Source organism: Salmo trutta, unplaced genomic scaffold (assembly GCF_901001165.1).
Source record: "Salmo trutta unplaced genomic scaffold, fSalTru1.1, whole genome shotgun sequence".
Lineage (NCBI taxonomy): Eukaryota > Metazoa > Chordata > Actinopteri > Salmoniformes > Salmonidae > Salmo > Salmo trutta.
Genome location: NW_021822683.1, coordinates 108815 through 122672, shown reverse-complemented (window position 1 = coordinate 122672; position 13858 = coordinate 108815). Strand labels below are relative to the sequence as shown.

Sequence of the window (13858 nt, the reverse complement as noted above, 5' to 3'; positions counted from 1 at the left end):
GACTGGTAATAAAGTAGCACAGGACTGTATAATAAAAACATATATCATCAAACAACTATCAGTAACAGTAAACACACAAAGTTACAACAACAATATTAAAGTACTTCTGCACACACTCCATCCCACAAGTCCACTCAGAGGAGAAGTCAGGGGACAGTGGGCTGCACAGTGAGAAGAGCTGTCAGGTATCGTGCCCTCTGACAACGTGCCCCTTAGCAACCAATCAGGGTCAAGTCACACAGGTCAGAGAGAGTTTGAGAGGCCGGTTAAAGGCCTAGGTTTATGGTGCCCCCTGACACTCAGGCAAGCTCCTGGGAGATAGGGAGTGGGCTGTGCAGATTGAAAGGGTTGTGAGGTGCTGATAAGAGTCAATTCGTAACAAAAACAGTTCTTGAGATATGCTTGAAACGATTTAGTGCAGTCAAAAATGGGATTTTCCTGTTTTATATATACACTATATATTACAAAAGTATGTGGACACGTCTTCAAATGAGTGGATTCGGCTATTTCAGCCACACCCGTTTCTGACAGGTGTATAAAATCGAGCACACAGGCATGCAATCTCCATAGACAAACATTAGCAGTAGAATGGCTTTACTGAAGCGCTCAGTGACTTTTAACGTGGCACCGACATTGGATGCCACATTTCCAGCAAGTCAGTTCATCAAATTTCTGCCCTGCTAGAGCTACCCCGGTCAACTGTAAGGGCTGTTATTGTTAAGTGGAAACTTCTAGGAGCATTAACGGCTCAGCCATGAAGTGGTAGGCCACACACTCTCACAGAAAGCGCATAAAAATAAAAATCATCTGTCCTCGGTTGCAGCACTCACTACCGAGTTCCAAACTGTCTCTGGAAGCAACGTCAGCACAAGAACTGTTCGTCGGGAGCTTCGTGAAATGGGTTTCCATGGCCGAGCAGCCGCACAAAAGCCTAAGATCACTATGCACAATGCCAAGCGTCGGCTGGAGTGGTGTAAAGCTCGCCGCCATTGAATTCTGGAGCAGTGGAAACACTTTCTCTGGAGAGATGAATCACGCTTCATCATCTGACAATCCACAGGACGAATTTGGGTTTGGCGGATGCCAGGGGGATGCTACGTGCCCGAATGCATAGTGCCAACTGTAAAGTTTGGTGGAGGAGGAATAAAGGTCTGGGGCTGTTTTTCATAGTTCGGGCTAGGCCCCTTAGTTCCAGTAAAGGGAAATCTTAACACTACAACATACAATGACATTCTAGACAATTCTGTGCTTCCAACTTTGTGGCAAAAGTTTGGGAAGGCCCTTTCCTGTTTCAGCATGACAATGCCCCCGTGTATAAAGCGAGGTCCATACAGAAATGTTTTTTCGAGATTGGTGTGGAAGAACTTGACTTGCCTGCACAGAGCCCTGACTTCAACCCCTTGGAACATCTTTGGGATGAATTGGAACACCGACTGCAAGCCAGGCCTAATCGCCCAAAATTAGTGCCCGGCCTCACTAATGCTCTTGTGGCTGAGTGGAAGCAATGCCCACAGCAATGTTCCAACATCTAGTGGAAAGCCTTCCCAGAAGAGTGGAGAATGTTATTATAGTAGCAAAGGGGGGACCAACTCCAATATTAATGCCCATGATTTTGGAATGAGATGTTCGACGAGCATACTTTTGGCCATGTTGTGTATTTCCACACTGAGGTTGGAATAATACTGCGAAATTGTGAGAATTATGATATCGCCCGTTTAGTGAGGTTGTGTAGTTCATACATGCATGATCTATGAGTAGAATTACTTTCTTACCTCAATTAGCCACAAAATCCCTAGTTTGAATAACGCAACTATTTTTCTGGAAGCTGTACTGCCCCATTTTCCCGAAGTTTTCCACCACATGGGCCAGCCCCCTAGCACTTTGACTTCAACCAATGAGCTTCAGCCCCTCACCATATGCTGTATTTGAAAGCTAGCAAGAGGCACATGATGCACCCACAGCAGAGCGAGAGAGACAGCAATGACTTGGTGCATATATCTGCACATGTGACATAGTACACCATTTTCGGGGGAACACTTTTAGCATGTGAGTACTACTTTCAGAACTACTGGCTAAAAAGTATACAAGAGTACCGGAGAATCCCTTTAATAGACCAATAAGACAGAGAGTTCCAAACCTCTGCCAATAATAGCTACATGTTCAGTTGTCCCCTCCTCACTCAGACCACTCCCAGACAATCCTAGCTAAATTCTTGCTTGAGAAATTGCCCTTCACTAAGAAGCAATTTTTGTTTATTTTTGACCAGTTTAATTGAAAACAATCACAGTAAAGTACTTAATTGTTATCCAGATATGATTTGATATGGAGATAAAAACGGCTGCATTGGACCTTTTAAAACAGTTCATAGTGTACTCTCTCTTCAACTACAAACATTTTAGAACGTTGCCCACCCTGAATACATCTTTATAATATAGACTAACAAGGTGTCTAAAGCACCCAATAAATGAGTTCCAATAGGATTGGTAAACACGCAGCAACAGAAAACTAGTTTGGAACGAGAAAGCAGTGGGATTGGGCACTGCTTCAGAATAGGGACCTACCGACTTTACTTTATAAATGCTGGACATTCATGAGCCAATAGATGTCACGATCTTCATTGTCCAGTAGATGGCACTATCTCCATTGTAATTCAGACTATGGTAAATACAGATTCCCCACTATTTTTCTGACATTTATAGAGCCCCCAAAGTCCTCATGAAAATGGTTAATATGACTATGTTATATCTAATCATGAATAAGATAATGCCCCCCAGCTTTCCAGTGTTGTACTGATATCTATGCATTTTCTTTGGTTATACCAGACATGGCTACTCCTTCTCCCTAAGAGGGGCATGAATAGAACACTGGGTGGAGTACGTTACTCCCTAACAATGCAATTCATCTTCAATGTAATGATTGATGACACAAATCCATTACGGATGACTTTAGTCAACCATAGAAGGCTCATGTGGAGGGGTATTTGAACATTTTCCAGTCCCCACCTGTTCAATGTGATGTCTACAGTGACAGGACCAGTGCAGGTTAACTTTGTATTGGTCTTTGTCAAAGGAGTCATTTAGAGTTAGATTCTATGACCGATGTTGGCATAATGAACAGGAACAAACATTATTTCATGGCCACTCTAATAGGTTGATAAACTTGTACTGCTATGATGTACAAACCATACCCTTTCATTCTCATGTTTGGCCGGGCCATTTTGAACAATTGTAACAAAAAAGCAAATAAATCTGAAATCATTCACTGTGAAAAATGGGTTCACTCATTACACCTGATATTTAAGTGGGCTTTTATATGTTTGGGCGTACCACGACAAACAGTTTGAGCGACTTTCAAAAGAGTATTGTTTTGTATTGAGGGCAGCCCTCCGATACTATTTACCAAGGGTGTAATGGGTTATGTGGTCTGTTCATTCTTATAATTTAACAAGACTTTTATTCATGGCTTCTCACAATCATGTATACAGTCATACTAAAATATATCTTAAAAAATATCATGATAAAAACTGAAAAATAATCCTACTTCAACGGTATCTGTTAATCATTGTAATGTAATCAATGTCACTATGTCAGTATTTCACTCAAATGTCAGTTGAACTTGTGAAGTTGTGCCGAGTCAAATGTTGAATAGTTTGTGATATTATGAGGCTTAACAAGCCAGTAACTATATAAATGATCATATCGATACTGTGTTCCTGATCTTAAATAAACCATGTACAACAGCAAAAAATGATCACATCACTTGTGTTCAATGCCATTCTCACGTGGATGGAACAGGAACATGAAAACTACGGTTCATAAACAACTTCTTCAGTATACCTTGTGTAAACATGTTACAATACCCACACGAGTGGTTAGTATTCAAATGAAAAGGTGCCTTCATGTGGGGAGCAATTACTGTCAAAAAAAATTCATATTCAACATGCATCACTGCCATTATGCGAGCATCTCTCTTACTCTCTTGTGCCTAGGGACAGAGGGCCATCTAAAGAGCATTTAATCAATAGCTATTAGGCTTCACATCAGAATAATTAGATTTCACTATTAAACAGGGCTATTCCCCTGACAGAATGTCGAACATAACTTGACTGGACTTCTGAGACAGCCCATGTATGGAATGAGTCGTTTGATATGATATAAAACAAAAAATTCAACAACCTGGATGCTAAATTAATTTTAAATCAGGTTGTTATTTCTTAAATGTTCCAGCAGGTGTCAGTATCGTTCCTATTAAGAGACAAGGCAAAAATAGGATTCACTTTTTAATCGTATTTTACATTAATTTCTGATATAATACATACATGAGTCTTATTGGCCCTTAATGGGGTCACAATAACACTTTTTAAAGGTCTTATATATCGTGGAGAAAATAACCAACTGACTTGGAATTGATAAAAAAAAGAATAGTTACAGAAATCAACTGCACAACATGGAATTCAGTCACAAATGGCAGTTTCAAGTCTCTTTACGTGGCGTCTTGGTTTCCTTTAATCTCATCCCCACTCATAACTCTTGCCATGCACAAAGGATTGACATGACAAAATAAAGCCTACAAGACATAATAAAATACACAACAAATAGGTTTGGTTTCTGTGCCTGTGGTTTATTTAATGTATGGTAGGGTTCTGACCATGATTCAAACCCTTTATTAAGTACAACAGAAGCTGGGTGTGTCTTGTAACCGAATGCTCAAATCATACGGAAGAAATATACCTTTTATAATGAATATCCTGTACATGGTATCTATGTATGATTAAAAACAATCATAGTTGAGACTGAATGAACATTCTATTCACTGTAAAAGACTCATCTGTTGGGTGACATTTTAGGCAAATGGAACCTTTTTAATTAGCTCAAGGTTGAAAGGTCATTGGTTACTTCGAAATAAGTGCTAGAATAAATGTTGGTGCCATTAGAACAGTGTTTCCCCTTCCTGGTCCTGGGGACCCAAAGCCGTGCACATTTTTGTTTTGGAACAACACTCACACACTTGAGTCAATAATCAACAATTCATCATCAAGCCTTTGATTTGAATCAGGTGTGTTAGGGCTAGGACAAAAAACTAGAAGGGTGCACCACCTTTGGATCCCCCTGGTCAAGCATTTGGGAAACGCTGCATTAGAAGGAAGTGTATTCTATACATTAGATGCTTAACAGAGTTTACTTTATTTCTTAGTACAGTGTGGTCCAGATCAGTAGTAATGTTGCCAATTTTTAAAGTGCTTTACATCAATAATATACATTGTTAAATGTTTCAGATGGACAGAACAGATTAACGACTAACTTAAACACAAATACATATATGTAAAAACACATAGATAATGTGGTAAAACAACCCAAGAATGCTAGGGTTCGTGTTACTTATGAAATATCACATTATACAACTCATTGCACATCTCCACATATATATATTTATATATATATACGGGATATATAAAGAGCAATGGATTATGATTCAAAGGGACTTGCTGTGTCCATATCAAGAGCTCTTTACAACTTGATAACTGTCTATAAATACAACACATACAATGGACCAGTCGTTTGGTCTTAGTGTATCTTCAAGAGTTCTTTTCAATGGAAGGTCTAGTTCTCCTAACCTCCATAGCCACTTCTTCTGTGTTAAATAAATAGAGCTGGAGTGTGTACACAGGTTGTGAATCCTTGGATGACTGGTGAGGGAGGGCAAAGGTAAAGAAGTTACGGAGAGACTGTGACTACTTGAGGTGGGTCTCTCTCTTTTTGGCTGCAGTGAGCTGTACTGGAGTCAGTGGGGGGTCTTGTGGTCTATTATGGAGGCAGCAGAGGGGGTTTGAAAGTACAGGCTCCAGTACAGTGGCGAGGGGTCAGCATCTTGCAGGAGAAGTGGTGCAGGGCGTCATGAGCTTCTAGGGAGAAAGGGGATGTGTCACTTCAAACACTGGGCAGATTAAATGTATTTGTTGTATTTCTATCCACACTATGTATTCTATAGTCGTTCTTTCCTCTAAGTTCAGTCTACATGTCACAGTATTTCTTAGCAATATCAAATGTGCTATGAATTTGCATATCATAAGGACACACATGCTAGCGAAGAATAAAAAGTAGCACTTGCATAGGTACGGTTGGACAATAATTTGACAAATATTACTAGTCATATTCAAAGTCCATTAGAAGGCTATGCTCTTGCCCAGCTAGCCATTGAATTAATTCACAAATGGACTGAAACTGGATACATGTTCTGTTTTTGGACCATATAAATTACCTTTTAGCTTCTGTTGTATTGCATAACGCGCCTTTCTTTCTTGATCCAACTCGCTGCACAAAGTGTCTAAGCAAACAACAAATGAATAAGAAAAAAAACGCAATAATTGAGCTACAAAGCGGTGGTTTGTAAACTTTGAAATGGATGACTGTAATTTATGTTGTTCGCCCTCGGGTATTTTGAGTGACCTCTTAGTGTAGTTGAAGTGTGTATTTACACTACTGCGTTCCAGTAACTCTAGAACTAGTCTATCCGTGAAAGGGCGGCATCAGCTGTTGTCGTCTACTGTATGTAACTGATACGCCGATACGTAATGGTCTGCCTTTTACATTTTCCAGTGTGTGATTTAGGAGAAAATAACATTTACAAACAAAACACAGCGAAATCAATCTCTCTATGGTTTGATATTATTGCAGTTCATTCGACAATTTCCAGTCAAATCGCGAAAAATGTTGACTATTTTACAGGAATGGTAAGCTATTATTTGTAGATTGTGGACATGCAGCCTAATTCTAATGACCGAATTTATGCAAGTGTCACTTTCCCCTCTTCATTCTTGTGTGGTACAAGGAAGCACAAAGTCAGTATGACTGTTCTTTTACATGCATGTTTTCATACTTTACAACATCAATGCTAGAACGATATGGGTCACTTCATTCAATTTAGGTCGGGACATATTATTTAATTTATTAAAACACTGACCGTTTAGCATATTCCGATTATTTTTCCTGGAGACTCACCTCGGACAATATGAAGCTGTTGGACCATCTCTTCTCTGTAGGACAGTTCCCTCTTCATTTGGTCCTGAAAATTATCTGCATAGTGAGCAAGCAGACAGCTACTATTAACACAGTGCGCAAGTCCAAATAACATAATTTGAGCCTAATGGGTTCTCAACATTATGACATATGGAAATTAAAATCACTACATTAAAATAAAGACCTCACTGTGTGGGAAACAGGAGCAGCTCTCGCTTTTGAAGCTAAACAATAATGTACTTCCATTTCAGCACCATGCCGCTGTCCACTAATGTTTGCTTCATTGTAGTCAATATGTTTGCTGTATGTCTTTTTATGTTTAAACTCACTGATACAGGCCAAGATGGTGGAAACGTGAATGACTTTAACTCTTAAAAAATAAAGTATATATATTGTTTTACTTTAAGAGCTCGAGTTACGCCTGTTTCCCCCGTGTAAATCTTTCATCTCAGGTGTACCTCGACTCTATGTATGTTTAAGCAGTAGGACAATAAAGCGTCCTACCTTTTAAACTTTGAAATTCGCGTTCCAACTTTTTTCTGAGCTCCACTTGTTCGACAAGCTGTTTCTGAAGTTCCTCTGCAAAACGAAGCGGTCATCACCATTATCATAATCGTCGTTGTAAAAAGGCAATAGGCAAAGCAGTAAATTCCAAATGTGGCTTTCCACATACTAGGCCTATATATTGCAGACCTATCTTAGATAGCCTGTTCAACAATTAAAGCATTTGATTTTGATTACAGGCCTAATACAATACAAGCCTATGGGTAAAAACAACCACAATGTTCTCCGTGGTTTATTTCCCTATAGTATCGTAATAACTATTATCAGAAGGCCTATGGTTGGAACGCTAACAGTCGTTTAGCCTCACTGTGTCTCCAAGCATGGTATTGCTAAATAATTAGCTCCACCGCCTCGGGGTTAGAGGCTCGAGCGCCGCAGCTTAATGGCTGGGCTCGTTAAAATATTAATAGTGGAAAAACGATTTCGTGTTACAATAAGTAGAACAATTCCGTTTCTCATAATTTAACATTAGAGGAGGTTAACGAATGAAAAACAATTCAAACGTGACCGTGCAAACTTGTGTTAAGCTGTAGGCATAACATTTTTTTATCAAGCGATTAAAATAAATAGATTATTAGACAGATCATTATAGGTATTATTTTGTTAGTGCAGTACCTAGATATGGAAGGGAAAATCTCACCTGTCTAACATGTTAGACTGGGGATTCCACACGTAGTAGCCTACACAAGACTAACATGGAAAATTGTTCTCATGTTCCATGAAAAGGCTTATAATAAACAGCACGAGGGTTTTTTCGAATGTTGAAATTGTAGGCTTTGAGGAAGTAGAGCTACAAATAGAGCCGCATTCACACGTGTTCGTTATGTTTAAAATATAACTCTGTCAATTCAATGCTAAATATGATTTGTTTTTAATTCACAGAACCGACAATTATGTTTAGTGATTTCCACCTTGCTTTGTTCAATTTACGATGAGATCTAATGACTTGAAACGAGGCGAGGCCTACTTGTCGGTCGTTTTGCATTAGGCTAATCAATATAAACAAATGTCAATGATCATTGATAAAAGTCAAATGATTACCTTTAGCCATGTTTTCGATATCTTTTTCGTGGATCCTACTGACGTCATGCTGACGTAATGCCCCATCGCCTGCAAGAGAAATATTAAAGATGGCATCAGCTCATTAATTCATCTAATTTACTCAATTTTCTGTTATAAATTATCATATTTGGAACAGTAAAAAGTGAGAAACCTTCGGCTAACAATTTCCTAACATAAAATATAATACAACAGGCTATATTACCATGGCAGGCCTACTAAACTTTTACACACTTACACACACACACACTCAGAGAGAGAGACTCACATGGTGGGCTTTCCTTTGCTTGGTCCTGAAAGGCTCTCTGTGGAACGTCCTCTCTTGTAGGAGAACGTTGTTTATGTGGGTCGGAAACATGGAGGACACCTGATAAAGAGAGACAGTAATAAGCGACGTGCCTATTTGCATACAGAAACTATACCATGAATATGTACTATGCAAAATAATAGACCTACCGTTCGATTGCAATGGGCTGCTATGTTTTGATCCAAACGTAGATGGACCGTTCAAAGGCATGTGTCCATCCTTTTCATGTGTGTACACCTGCAAAATTAACCATCGCCATTATAGTCAATGCAACTGCAATTATCTATAATTCTCTTAATTTCACAAGCAATTCTTTGAGCGGATATACCCACGTGACACGTCTCCAATTTATAATTATAGGGAAGTAATTCAATTGTTGTCCACCTATCTAAATTGCAGTTTGACTGACATTAGGACGAGGCCGACGCAGGCCTAACCTTTTCCCAACACACTACAAGGCTCGCAGTAAACACTCCAAAACAGAACCACTTGAATTATCTTTAGAACAAAAGACAAGACACAGACCAAGGCTCCCACTCAGCGACCTTATTAAAACAGGCCTACTCCATTCTCAATCTCTTTCATATTGGGACGATGGTCTTTTTTGTAAATGTCATTGCCAAAATGTATTTTAACAAAAGATAATTTCCATATTTGTTCCAACCTGCCAATGTATGTCTAAACAGGCTCAGCCTTCTGTAATGTCAGGGGTTTCAACAGCACAATAAAACCCCATGCGAGAAGTCCTGGATATAGTTCATATAAGTTTTTGTTTTCATTTGACCAAAATATGAAATCACCTTGCAAAAACGCGTTGAATACATCACATTAGCCTACTGTTTAGGCTTCAAACTGTTAACAGCTGCCAGCCATATCAACATCCTATATTGCAGGTATGAAAGCCTTCCCTGTAGCTCAGTTGGTAGAGCATGGTGTTTGCAACGCCAGGGATGTGGGTTCGATTCCAACAGGGGGCCAGCACAGGAAAAAAAAATAAAATGAAATGTATGCATTCACTACTGTAAGTCGCTCTGGATAAGAGCGTCTGCTAAATGACTAAAATGTAAATGTAAAATGGCATAGGCCTATGACTATTGGAACATTAAATATAGCATGATGATCATGCTTTATGCCCATGCACTTACAGGACCGCCCATTATCATATGAGATCCAAACACGTCTCTGTGGATTGATGACTAAATTATTTTACAAACGTGTGCGTAAATTGATTGAACATCACAACACTCATATGGACCGTGGCACACTTACTTCGTACACCGGTGTATCATGGCGCTCTGACACCTGTCCACCGTGCCTCTCGTCATCAGAGGACCCGGAGTGGGGATCTTCCGGGTGTGGCCCTGGACTTGTCCCCAGCTCTTGACTATCTTCAGGCCCGGAATGGGCTGAGTTGAGGGGCGGGGGACTCTGACGGTCCTCCACGGACAGTTGGACTGACTCTTCATCCTCTTGTGCCCTGTTTGACTCCACGTCAACGTCTGGGTCGTCCGCGCTATCCACATCCGGGGACATAGACCTATAGCTAGAACTTTCACTCACGAAATCTGGCGATAGGTAACCAGAGCGCACAACGCTGTACGTGTCCCTGTTGCCGTATAGCTTTGCAATGCTTTCGGCGTCTTTCACCACAGGTCTGAACGCAGAGATGTAATTTATCTTCCGTGGAGTTGTGGGGGGTCCTTCCGTCGACCGGGCCTCATCCCCGGATTTATCCTCGTCGTTCCGGGTGGATTGTGAGCTGGAGCACCGCTCGCTGTCGTGAAAGCTATCCTTAGGTGTGTTTGCGCACCGGTCACTTTGATCCGATAACTCGAGATCACTCTGTCGGACACTTAAGAGCTCTGTGGGTGGTTTGGCTGGTGACTGTTGATACGGTGGCATCGGTAGGCCACCGGCTGTAGGCCAGAACATCGGGAAAGAGGGATAGATACTGTCCTTTGCTCCTGGCCAAAAGACACCCGAAACGTTGGTTTTAATTGTCTCTCCCACTCCGTCGTCCTTCTTTTGACACAGTCCAAACGCAGGGAATCCATACGGGTGGGGGAAGAGCGGTGGCGGGATCTTTTGAAGCATCCCAAAGCTCTTGCTGGGCACAGGGATAACCGGGTAGTTCCGGACACCATTTGACAGACTGATGTTAGGCCTACCTCGGTCTTCGTCACAGCGCAACGCTTTATGGGGTACCTCAGGGGAACTTCTTTGGGTTGGGTTACTGGTGGAATGTGACTTCAAAGGAGAGGACATGGATGATCCACTCATAGGTAGCGTCCTCTTACGACTTCCCCCGTTGAACATCGCTTTAACATCCTCCCACGCGTGGGCAACATCATCCGACGAGCTTTTGTCTGTTAGTTTGAGATGGCGCCTCCACGAATTGAAGTTTGCTGCGTCTGGCTGTGTATACTTTGACTCGGGAGTGCGATGGGAGTGGAATATGAATTTATTCGGGGAAAAATACATGTTGCAATATGTGCATTTAATGCACTTGGCCCTCGAGCTGTTATACCTTGCAGGTATGAAGCTACCTCTGCTTCCCCAAGCGCATTCATGAGAGACATCAAAAGCGAAATTTTCCGGTAGCTTTGGTGGGTTGTGAGCACCTAGGAATGATTTACATAGCCTCTCCGCCTCCCGCTTGGTGATCATACCGCAGCGCCGCGAGGAGATTGGCATGGCGCCAGCGCGCCTCAGTATCTCGAGCTGGACGGGCGTGCACTGGACGCAGGTGATTCCAAGAGCAACGCGTCGGTTATGGATTTCGTTGTAACTGTAGTTTTTTAGCAATGTGTTGGATATCTGCGCCAAGCAAAGTCTTTCCTGGCCATCTATGACCAAAGACACGATGTGCACTCCATACAACGCGGTCTCGCTGACTTGGTTAGGCTTCAGGGAGATGGGGCTGGAGAAGGGCTGAACGTCCTGCTTGGAGCTGGGGGAAGAGCTGGAGTCTCGTCCCGCTGGTTGTTGATTGGGTATCGACTCCATTCCTGGAAGTCTGAAAATAAAATAATTATTTTAGGGTAGGCTATTGCACTACCATATAGGCCTACAGTTGGCATAACTCCTGTCAAAAAAATGCACTAGTCCTAAATTGTTTGCAATTCATTCCAAATCAACAAATAAAGTCCATGAAATTATATCTTTGTAATTAATCTTACCAATAGGCATACGCACGCACATTTCGTGCAATAATAATAATAATAATATGGTCAAGGTCTTAAAAGTAACGCAGAAGATCAGTGTTATTCTATGCTAATAACTATGCATTATTATTATTATTATTATTATTACACACTTAGTGTTATTATAGAACAATCAAAAACATTTTCAACCCAGCATTATTCACAAAAGACAAGGATTAGTTAGTTATTCGTTTTTGGTGACCCAGTTGTAAATAAATACATAAATAATAGCCTAATAGATAAAATAGGTCTACATAATTTAATATAAACGTTCAATTTTATACGAGCATGTTTAGTAAAGGCCTATTAATATTAAGTGTCTAAACCATCCGATAGCAAATGTTTTAACATGACCTATTGGATTGTATTTTTGTGTAGGACTATGCCAACTAAGGCTATCCATGGTCAGTTAGTTGTTTATTGACGAGACCTTTTCCTGTCGTCTTTAAATCGGCTCAGAGGCGAGGGTGATTACTTAAGAACTACATAAGATCCTTATACGCAAAAGAGCAGAAGGAAAATACACTCTGAGCTGCGTCAATGCGCTTACCAGAGAGGAAAAGAACAGCTAAGCTGCTTTCTTGGTAATTACACGGGTTCAATTGTACGTATTTGATCTGTTAATAAAAGACTAGCCCGATATATAATTAAAACATCGCATGCGTGTCTCCTTAGATTAACGTTAGTACAACGGCTTATAGGCCTACAATAAAATCTAAAAATCGACTTTTACAAAAGGCAAATATTTCCCTCACATTTAGCATCTCACATCCGTCACATCGTTTTTGTTTTACGCAACCGTTGTAAGTATATATTCTATAAGTCTTCCGAAAATAATATATTCATTGGAAAATAAATGAAAGGTAAAACTTAGGAAAAACATGTGAAATATGAAGCTGTTGTGACTGGTGATGAGACATAAATATTTCAATAGAAAATACACAAGACAACGAATTGAAAAGAGTAAGATCCTTACCTTTCTTTCTGGAAAAGAGCACAGTACTCCTAGGCTGAGGAAACAACTTTTCATCAAAAAGTTGAACAAAAATCGCCGACACAAGCAGAGATCTAGTCCGAGATAAAAGATACTGTTGCTGGACCAAGCGTTCAGACGAGCCTAATATTTCTCTCTCTCTGTAGTGTCTCTGTCTCAGTACAGTGAACGGACTTCCATCCTCTTCGACTCTCACCGGCTGAGTGGCGCACGAGAGAGTGACCGCATGGCAGTCCTCGAGCCTTCGCCACTCCTCAAGACAGCAGTCGACGCTCCTCACTGAAGAAGTGACCGCTAAACTAATGGATGGCAAGGCACACCCACTTAGCGTTCCCTCTCTTTAACTATATTATCTCCTGGACAATGAAGGAACAACAGACACTACTAGGCTATTACTTGATCCATTTCAACTTTACTCAGTGGATCTTTCATAGAAGTGGGAAAAAAATATTAAGAGAAAGATAATGGATAGATATAGATCTATATAGATAGATATATATTGCATTAACATGGTGTGCTAAGTGGTAAGGTGCACTTGATATTTTTCTATATTGACACAATTAATAACCAACGATATTTTAATAATAGACAAATAATTATAATTTGATAGGTGCATTTATTTGTCCTATTTCACACATGTAGGTACAAGTGTGTATTATACCCATGTGCTAATTGGAAATGTTTTTATGATTTTTTTGTTTTGTTGCCTATCCCA

The 13858-nt window shown here is 40.5% G+C and overlaps 1 protein-coding gene across 8 annotated transcripts; it reads right to left on the bottom strand.

The window, feature by feature from the left end:
- Window positions 1-4267: 4267 nt before the first annotated feature.
- LOC115183290 (SKI family transcriptional corepressor 1 homolog-B) lies at window positions 4268-13554 on the bottom strand. 8 transcript variants are annotated; one of them, XM_029744613.1, is made up of 9 exons: window positions 13126-13554; window positions 10216-11962; window positions 9096-9183; window positions 8908-9006; window positions 8622-8690; window positions 7521-7595; window positions 6999-7073; window positions 6259-6324; window positions 4268-5902 (listed from the first exon to the last, which is right to left on the bottom strand). In XM_029744613.1, exons 2-9 carry the CDS (start codon window positions 11950-11952, stop codon window positions 5805-5807), a joined length of 2307 nt encoding a protein of 768 aa, XP_029600473.1. In that variant the 5' UTR covers window positions 11953-11962; window positions 13126-13554; the 3' UTR covers window positions 4268-5804. The 8 variants fall into 8 exon arrangements, with proteins under 8 accessions (XP_029600473.1, XP_029600474.1, XP_029600475.1 ...); XM_029744614.1 differs by having other exon boundaries at window positions 4268-5899; XM_029744618.1 differs by having other exon boundaries at window positions 5816-5902; window positions 6999-7062.
- Between the last annotated feature and the right edge of the window lie 304 nt (window positions 13555-13858).